The sequence below is a fragment of the Cotesia typhae genome, unplaced genomic scaffold (assembly GCF_013202065.1).
Source record: "Cotesia typhae breed Kobodo isofemale line unplaced genomic scaffold, CoteBio_Ctyphae contig_23, whole genome shotgun sequence".
Taxonomy (NCBI): Eukaryota; Metazoa; Arthropoda; class Insecta; order Hymenoptera; family Braconidae; genus Cotesia; species Cotesia typhae.
The window spans coordinates 1,274,109-1,283,921 of NW_027423729.1; the positions used below are offsets into that span (position 1 = coordinate 1,274,109).

At 26.9% G+C, this 9,813-nt stretch overlaps 1 protein-coding gene across 1 annotated transcript in view; it reads right to left on the minus strand.

Annotated features, from left to right (window-relative positions):
• The window catches only part of Sns (sticks and stones), a 38,412-nt gene extending 29,464 nt beyond the window's left edge, over positions 1 to 8,948 (minus strand). Inside the window, exons 1-2 of the mRNA XM_074239327.1 lie at positions 8,824 to 8,948; positions 8,414 to 8,587 (exon numbers count right to left, since the gene is read on the minus strand). Coding sequence (XP_074095428.1) covers positions 8,414 to 8,587; positions 8,824 to 8,902 — 253 coding nt within the window. The 5' untranslated portion in view covers positions 8,903 to 8,948. The remainder of the gene's footprint in view (positions 1 to 8,413; positions 8,588 to 8,823) is intronic.
• Between the last annotated feature and the right edge of the window lie 865 nt (positions 8,949 to 9,813).

Here is a 9,813-nt window from a genome sequence, read left to right on the forward strand (position 1 = left end):
TGCGTAGACTATTTTGTTTTTATTTTTAGCATTGAAACCTTTTACATTGGTACAGCAAAAATAACAGTCATCAAAATGATTGACTTGCTCTCTCCATATCATCGGTCTACCAAAAGGTAGAGATGCTTTTTTGTCGTATGTCCACTGCCTTAATAGTTCAACACAAATAGTACACACAAAGTTCGGAGTCCACGATCTGAGTTGAATTTTAAAACCAAAATAAGAATTATAAGTCTTTTCCACAAATTCAGTAATTTTCAATTTCTGTTTCAAAGTCATAAAATTTCCACAAATGTAACAAAATGTATCTGGACTATTACGACACTTTCTTGAAAACATTATATTTTTCCGACAGTTTTAAATCACAAAACAACAATTGAATATTTTAAACACCAATAATGAAATGTAAACAATTTTTTTAAATAAACAAACTGACTTTAGCAAACCGTTTGTAAACAAAGTAACTATAAAGGCTTATTTCCATGTAACACGTTTCGAATGGTCGCGTCGAGGTTCTAACTAATATATTTTCTCACAAGATGTCACTTAATTCGATAAAAAAAGCGCCATGACTTATTAATTTAATTCATTTTTACTGAGCAATCAAAAATTGCGAATATATTCGTTTTATCAAAAATCTGATGTAATACGATAAAATAAGGTCTGATTTCGGTATCAGCATTATAAAATTAGTGAAAAAAATTTATTATATCTCAGAAAAATAAAATCATGTCGGCCGGTGTTATTCGATATCCTTACTTCCACACAGATTCTCGACATTACAGATCTTCACTCGGGAATGGATATTCCTATAATGTTCTCTATGATTTCATTTCATTTAGATATTTATTGTGATTAAAAACTTTGTGTACCTCAGGGTTAATTGACAAGATCAATCTCGTTAAAAGGTTTCTGATATGGCCATATTTTTTGTAGAAAGAATAAGTAGTCTTATACAACCGAAAATATGAAAATTTTCACGGGGCTTATTAAAAGTTATTGGAGGATATTTCAGACCATAACAGGCCATATTAAATTTCTGATATGGTCATATGTATTAGAAAATTTACAGCAAAAATACATTTTAAAATCTATTATGTATATCCATAATTTAATTTATTTATTTTACTAACAGTAAGTGTATTTTCTCGTAAAAAAAGTTCTTCGCAACTCCTAAGTACACATAATACTGTGATAGACTAAAATAAGCTTATCGTATTCTGGGGCACGTGCATTGTTCATTATCGATTCTATGAAAAATAATTTAATGGATTTACTCTTTTTCTTAATGTTTCTTGCGCAAAGACCATAAACGAGATACTGAAAATCTTATTTAGATTTTCCCGTGCAGATTTAATCTTTTAGTCTTATTCTATTTGAGCTTTTTTTTGTTGTTGTATCGACGTCTTTCATGTATCTAAAAAAAATTTAATATTTCATCGTACAAAATCTATATAAATTCTTTTTATATCAAATCCATCTATATTTATGTGATTAAATCGAAAACAGATTTATAAAAAAAATTGTTTTTTTTTTTTTTTTTTTTAGTGAAGATAAATTTTTCTTTGCTTTAAAATTGATATAGTTCATAAAAATACTTTTTAGGTAATCCCAAAAAATTACTCAAGTGTTATAATTTTATTTTTAATAAAATTTTTAGTTTTATGTCTTTCATAATTCAACTGTTCTATATAAATCAAAAATTTTAACATAAGTTTTTTATTTTTACATAAAAAAAAAATTTTTTTTTTGTGTACTTAATTAAAAAATAAATCTACCAATTACTCATAAAAAAGATCCTTAAGGCAATTAATGAAAATAATGAAGTTGGATAATAGAGTTATTAATCAACATTACAAGACACATGAATTGCAGAATTGGATGATTATTGACGATCTTTGTAAATGTAATTGTATTATCTGTGTCCAGAGAGCCAGAAAGCACGTCCATAGATGTGATACAATTAGAGAAGAGCATCTATATCTATATCTATTTGTATGTATACAGATTATTATTATGTGGTGGGTAACTAACACGAAAATGGATCGTTGAAACAATTATCTGATGTTACAAACTAATGGCATGATTCGCGGTTACTAGGCTCATCGAAGACGACATTAATGCCAGGACGATTAACGAGAATTCTCAACAAACAAGTATTGCGGATGGTGTGTTAAACCACACCAGGACGAACCGACAATCGGCTTTGTCTTTAATCCTTTTTGGTGAACGATATCAGGCGTCGGAAATCGTTAATCTTAACTAGTAGCTACTACTCTAAAGTTACGAGCTTTAGAATAATGTTATCCTTACCACTTTAACCTTTGCTCTACGTTATTTTCATTCTTTTTTTAACTTTTTCTTTTCTATATTTCTTAATCTTAATAGTTTATAAACAGAATAATTTATACTACGTGATGATGTACGTTATAATTTACAAACATTATAAATTACCAGCAGCGAATTTATGCTTGCTTTATAACATTAAATCATTGTCATCTTTATTTTCACATTCATAAACTAATGCTGCGTAAAAAGTTTTTCGACAGTCACACTTGGGAAATTACGGCTTAAATATATATGTGAGTATAAATATGAACCGTGGAAAGTACTCAGCAATTTACTGTTATATTCATGACAAAATTGTTTCTCTGATTTATTTGTGTTATGTTATGCTATGCTTATTACGATTCTCTTGTTATATTATTCTATATCAAGATTTTATGGTATGTGTGAATTAATTAACTAGACTGTGTAGAAAAATTTTCTTATACGCCCATATATAGTTTGATAAATTCATATAAGTCCATATTTGATTTTCCGACCATAAAAAATATTAAAAATCTCAGACGGAAGGCGCATCGTCTCTTTACAAAAGATTTACTAGTTTGAGGTGTTAATTTTTAAAATAAAAAATATTTTTTAACTCTCCAAAAAAACGTATTTAGCATAGATTTTTAATTTTAACAATTACTAAACAATACGGAATGTTTATTTTTATTTTGAAAAATGACAGTGATGGATTTTATTTCAAGATAATAATAATAATAATAATAGATATAAAAAAAAATATATAAAAGTTTGTATATTGAGAAATACTGTCGAGCGAATTGAGAAATCGTGTCTTTGCATTTTGTACGACCTATTTTCTGATAACAAGGACATATTCTGCCGACTCGAAAACTAGTGGTGAAGCCCTCTTTGATGTCTTTTCATGATAAATAATTCTAGATCGATGTGATATCAAGGCGAATAAAAATCCCAAAAAAATACTTTAAAACCCACGATTGAAATGCATTGATACCAGAGATTTTTTTTGCCGCTTGAAATTTCACCATTATGTTGTTACAAGTAGCGATTAGCTGAGATAAGATTTACCATAGATTTATGTTAAAAAAATTTATTTTCCTCTCTATTTTCAAGTGAAATTTTTATCGCAAATTAACCAATCTTTATCCGTTATAACTTTTTATTTAAAATTTTTTTTAAATAAAAATTTTTAAAAATTTTTACTGATATAATTTCACGTGGAAATCATTAATCAAAATGTCACGTATGTACTTGTTATAATTTATGTTTATGTAGTTATAGTTGTAAGATAGCATATGGATAAATGAAATTTAAATAACGCCCATGCACGAAGTAGTAAAGCTCCACGTGTGGTACGACCACATCGTAGTACCCAAAACGCTCATATATTCCATATAATTCCTCGTGGAATACTCGAGAAAGCGTGAAACAGATCGCACACAACTATGAATACAAATATACAATTTTAAATACACTATGCAATTGAGTTGATACATAAATCTACCTAAGTTACAATTATTTTTTTTTTCCATTTTAATTTGAATCTCGTAAATCCACTTTTTAATAAACTTTATACTTTCATCACATAAAATCCTTTTCTAATAATAAATAATAAATAGACCAAATATTTTTTTTATTTGTAATCTTCTTTTCGTTTTATTATAGACCCAAGAAAAAATGTAAATCTGATATTGTTACTTCATCGATATAGTTTTATAAAATTTTAGATACATTATGTAGCTAAAATTTTTGGATTTTTTCGTATTAACCCGTCAATAAAATCTCACAACCTCTTTTTGATAATTTATAATAATTTATTTGTTGGGTTATAGCTTATTAGAGTGAAGTAAATCAAAAATCAAATTTGCTACGCCTAAAATATGACAATTTTTCTCATGAGACCTTTTAAATCTATGAGGAGAAATTAATTTAAAATTTATGAGTCGTTAAAAAATAAAAGTTTTTACTTTGATAAATTTAAAACTGAATAAAAATTTATAATAAAGAACATTGAGTTATTATTCTCTTTTAATGTTACTACAGTAAAATAGGAATGCAGCAAAGCATAATAACTAAACTGAGTGAAGTAGTTATTAAGTCTGAGGTAAAGGTAAAGAGAAATAAAAAAAAAAGAGCACAGTTATTATGTACTAAAGCTTCATAGTGAAGTAGTCACTATCCTAGTTGGCGGTAGGGCAAATATTGGCGTGACCGTTGGGCTTTGAAAGAGCTAACTATCCATCGATTTACTCATCTAACTTTGTAGTTCTGGTGAACTTTACTACAGGTCTACACATACATATATCTTCCATTCAATGTAATACACACACATATACAATGTATATGTATATACTTTTTTTTCAATGTATATTATACATTGAAAAAAAAGTATATTTACATCAATAGAAAGTTCAAAGTACTCGAGACTAAAATATTATCCCGCCATTAATTTAATTACTCATACCCGTCGGAAAGTTTAAGCAGATAAAAAAGCATAGACGGAATAATATTTTTTAATTAATTCAGAAGTATTAAAATTTTGTTTTTTTTTTATTTTATATATATATATATATATATATATATATATATATATATATATATATATATATATATATATATATATATATATATATATATATATATGTATGTTTTTTTACATATATATAAACACATTCGAGAGAGTTTTCATTCAAATGATGACGCACCCGTACAGTTTGTGCGGACTTTTTTTACTTTCATCATCGCTTTATATTCGATTCTTCAATGCTTTCACAGTCTAGTGAGCTTTTTGGAAATAAAAAATAATAATAATAATTATAATGAAAAATAAAACAAAAATAGAAGTGTAAAGAACAATGCTAAAAAAATAAAAAAGTAACAGAAAAACAAAAAAAAACTAAAGAAAGAAATATATTCCTATGACAAAAGAGAGAAGACTTTAATATTTATTATTCTTTTCCTTTTTTCACACGTCTGCTAAGTACACACACATTTATATATAGACTCATAGACATATATATTGTTAAAAAAAAAGTGATGACTTTCAGTTGTGACTTTTATTATTGACAAAATCGCAATACTGCTACCCAAAATGTAAATATACGAGAATTTACCAACATCCATTTGGAGAAACTCGATAAGAATATTAAAAAAAAAAAAATAATTTTAACGCTACTGAAAATTTATATTCAACTCATCAAATTAAATTTTTTTTTGTAATTAAATGTAGTTTATTTCTTTAATTAATTTCAGATAAATTAAAAATATATTTAAAAAGACTTCAGTTTAATTCTTTTCTTAATTCATTATTTTTTAATTTATACATAAATAAATAGTAAATACAATATTTTTTATTTTTATTTGTTAAGGTACAGAGAATATCTTTTTTACTTTTTAAATTCTTAGTTGTGTTAGCATAATGTCAAGTCTAGTATTTAAATTAAATATAACACTCAGTATTTCTCGTGACTGGTGGAACTCTTATTGTTTTCTAACAATACTTACACGGTTCAAAAATAATAAATAGTTTAAAACATTTTTTATTATATTTTTAATCGATGTAGCTAACAAAAAAGTATTCCTAAAATTATAATTATAATTTATCTTCAAGTTTAAAAGTTTCATAAAAATGTTATTATTAATTATTAATACATATGGATCGAAATTTAAATAAATAAGAGGATTCATTATTCAATTTGAATGGTAATCTATAAATTTTATCGATTCAATTACCGAAATACCTTTTTAAATTACGTAATACAAATCGTTTCAGGTATTCTCACAAGAAAAATGCATAGTCCTTGTGTGTGTATTCATGTGTCAAATAGTATAGCTGTAGCATGGATATACATATATATTATATAACATGGGATTTGGTGTTGAAGGATATTGGAGGCTATTCCCGTCGGAAATATCGAGTGTACGAGGAAATCGTGTCACTGACCACACGTCTGCCGTCTACTTACGAATCTCACCAGTTTTCTCTCTATATACGGTTCCTTTCATTTTCCCTGTCTCTCTTTTTTTTTTTTTTTTTTTTTTTTCAATATGCACCTTTAACGTCTTTTACACGATTGAATCTCCAGCATTTCCTATTATCCGTTCAAAAGCTCCTTTTGTATGAGCAAGTTAATAATCTTTCACAACCTCATCACACATTCTTTATTTTTTATGGAAAAAACCTTTTTTTAATATAAATCTTTGATGCTTGACGTGAGATTGTTTACATATGAGTGTTGATTTTGTGGATGAAAATAAAAAAAAAAATATAATTGAAAATAATAAAAAAAGTGACTTTGACATTTGATGACGGGAACATGGCTCTAGGGGTGCGTCGATTGCCGGCGTCGCTATCGGCAAAATATTTTAAAATTGCGAGCTGAATTTTCCTGGTGTGCGTACGCATATTCAATGATGACGAAGGGATGGTCATAAATAATACCGTGTCCACCGGATAGCTCGTATCAGTTTGTCATCTATTGCTTGACATTCACGACAAACGATCGTTGGTATATGAGCTTTAAAAATTACGTCACGTACTATTCTTTTTTTCACTTCCTTTTCCTCTCGATTCAGCAATTCTCTTTCTCACTCTCTCTCTTTTTACAATACGTACACCTATTTTTTTACCCATTTTTCATTTTATTCGAAATTTTTGAATGAATCGCTACAACCTCACAATTTTATAGAATATTGAAAATTTACTAAACTATATTGATTATGATTGCTACACTTCAAATTGAGAAAAAATATTTATTTTTTTTTTTCTTCAATGTAAAGGGAAATAATCTTGATCTAAGAAATTAATTTGCAAGGCAACTTATTCAAATTTTAAATTTTGGATTAAAGAATTAATTTTTTACATTAAGAAATAATTAAATTTATTATCAAGTATCAAAAGTAGACGCTGTTTTCATCGAAAATAATTAACGTTGTAAAATAATGGTCCGACCAATCTCTAAAATTTATGTAAACAGTTAATCAGTCAAGTAGCCACATCCATTAACTAACTATTAATTATCTACGTTTGGAAATTGATGGCACTACTAATAATTAATTAATAAAATTGAAATTTTAAAATAAGAGTACAATTTTTGAGAAAAATATTTTTGTCATCAATATTAATTTTGAGAATTAAAATCTTAACACGCTTCTTTTTTAACCTTTTTGCAAGAATACAACCTTTTTTGTAAGTTTAAAAAAAGCTTTCTAAAAATGACAGACCCTAATGTATAAATATCTTTTTTTTCTTTTTCTAATTTACATTTGAAATTTAAGTACATAAGAAGAAGAAGAAAAAGAAGCATATATTTACATATTTATACATACATAAAGTAAATGTGACACTTAGTTAGCTAGTATATGCATGTTAGAAGTGAACGAGTACTTTTGGGAATTTTAAAGTGCTCCCGTGAGACTTGGAGACCGGGTTAGTTCGTCGTTTCCCTCAAAATATTGAGATACTGCATGTGAGCCCGTGACGGGAAAGGGGACAATTGGGAATACAAAAAAAAGGTTACGGGTGTTCTCTTTGCCAAGACCGTTGTTTCTCAGTCAGTTGTTGAGTTTTTGTCCGGGCTTGTAATAGTCAAATAAAAATAAAATAAGTATGAAGAACAGAAAAAATCTAAAATAACAAAAATGATGATATTAATAATAATGATAGTAGAAAAATAAATAAACTACAGGTCAATATACTTTGTAAAATTTCCCAGCAGGAATCGGGTGCCAAATAGTTCTCTATTCAAATACTGAGTATTTGCACGGAAATATCCAATATCTTGATTGTCAAAGAATTTTAATATTTCCGCATTTTAACAGGGTACTTGTGTTGGAAAATTTATTATTTAACTTTTATTTTTACCGTCATATTTATTGTAAATTAATAATCTCTTTTATTATTTATTATGTCTGCATATTTATCGGACAAGTATTATTCATCAAATTTGATATCGAATTCACGAGAACACTTTAAATAATTTTCAATAGCTTTACGTTTAAATTCTACGATTAAATTTGATTCCAATTGATTTACAAAATATAAATACTATAAATTACCAAATAGCATAATAAATTAAATTATATAAAAATATAAAGTACTTACATATCACTACGAGATTAGCATTAGCACGAATCGCTTTTATTTTTCCATAAGGACCAACTTGACACTGATACTCTCCATCATCCGTCAACGAAGCATCGCGTATCGTCAAATTGTAAACTCCTGAATTTTGATCACCCTCCAATTTTAGTCTCGGATAACCAACAATGCTGCCACCTTAACAACAAAAACACAACAACTATTACATATATCCTATTATCCTTTATGAATATCAACATGAAAACATTAAAGTTTATGTGTATTTATAGATTTTGGTTTAATATAAAGCAAACGCGAACAACTATGAGTTGTGGGATGGAATAAGTAAAGTGTAAGTATAAGCAGGAAGAATATGACGTGGATCAAGAGATGAAAGTAATCTGTCAGAAAATTTTCTTTAACAAAAAGCTTACCCGGCTGAATGACAAAGGCGAAACCATCTTTAGCCCACTGTACTATTCCCATTCTTTTTCCAACGACACATGGTATCATTACTCTTCCTCCTTCTTGCACAGAACTGTTTATGGGTCTTACTTTGAAATACTGCTGATTTGTGTCACCTGAAAAAGAAAAAAACAAAATAAGTTATATTACTTTTTTTAGATCCGAATGAAATTACAGTAAAAGTTTTTTTTCGTGTTACTTTTTTAGTAATTTTGAATTTAAATGAACAAAACAAATATACATATTGTCATAAATGGATTTATGAAATAAAATAAAATTTTTAGAACGCAAAAATCCAATAAATTGAAAATTGGATAAAACATAGAAATTTATTTTAATTAATTTCTGCTATTTTTTATAAATATACGTGATTTTTTTATTCTAATAAATCTATTGAGTTTACATAGAGACAATTCCATTATTCTTCGGTATTTGATTCTAGTCTACCTTCCTTCTCTTAAAATTTTTTTTTGTTTTACCGAACGCTTCGCTTATCGTTCAATTTTCCACGTTTTTAGTAATAAAAAGACTTGTAGAGTTTGAGTAAACTTGTGATTTACTTTTTTTATTTCTCCTGTATGTTCATATTTAAACAAACGATTGATTTTTTTAATTTAATTAAAATGTGATAAAAATTACACATAAAAAAGTAGTTAGCTATAAAATTGTAGTTCTCAATTTTAAAAGCTTTATTTTATAATTTTTCATTACTAAATCAATTGTCATATTTGAGTTAATAGTCTTGTGTTTAATTAATTGTCGACATTTAAATAGGAATTTATTTACGATGAAAAAGTTTTTCTCTTTCAAAATTGCAACTTTGTATCCAAAGTTAATTAATTAATTCTGATTCCGCATAGATTTTTACAGAATTCTCTTAAATTTAACTAGTTAGAACTGTCCATTAACGCATTTCAAAGTTTTTAATTAAATATTACATGAAGACATATGAGAAACTT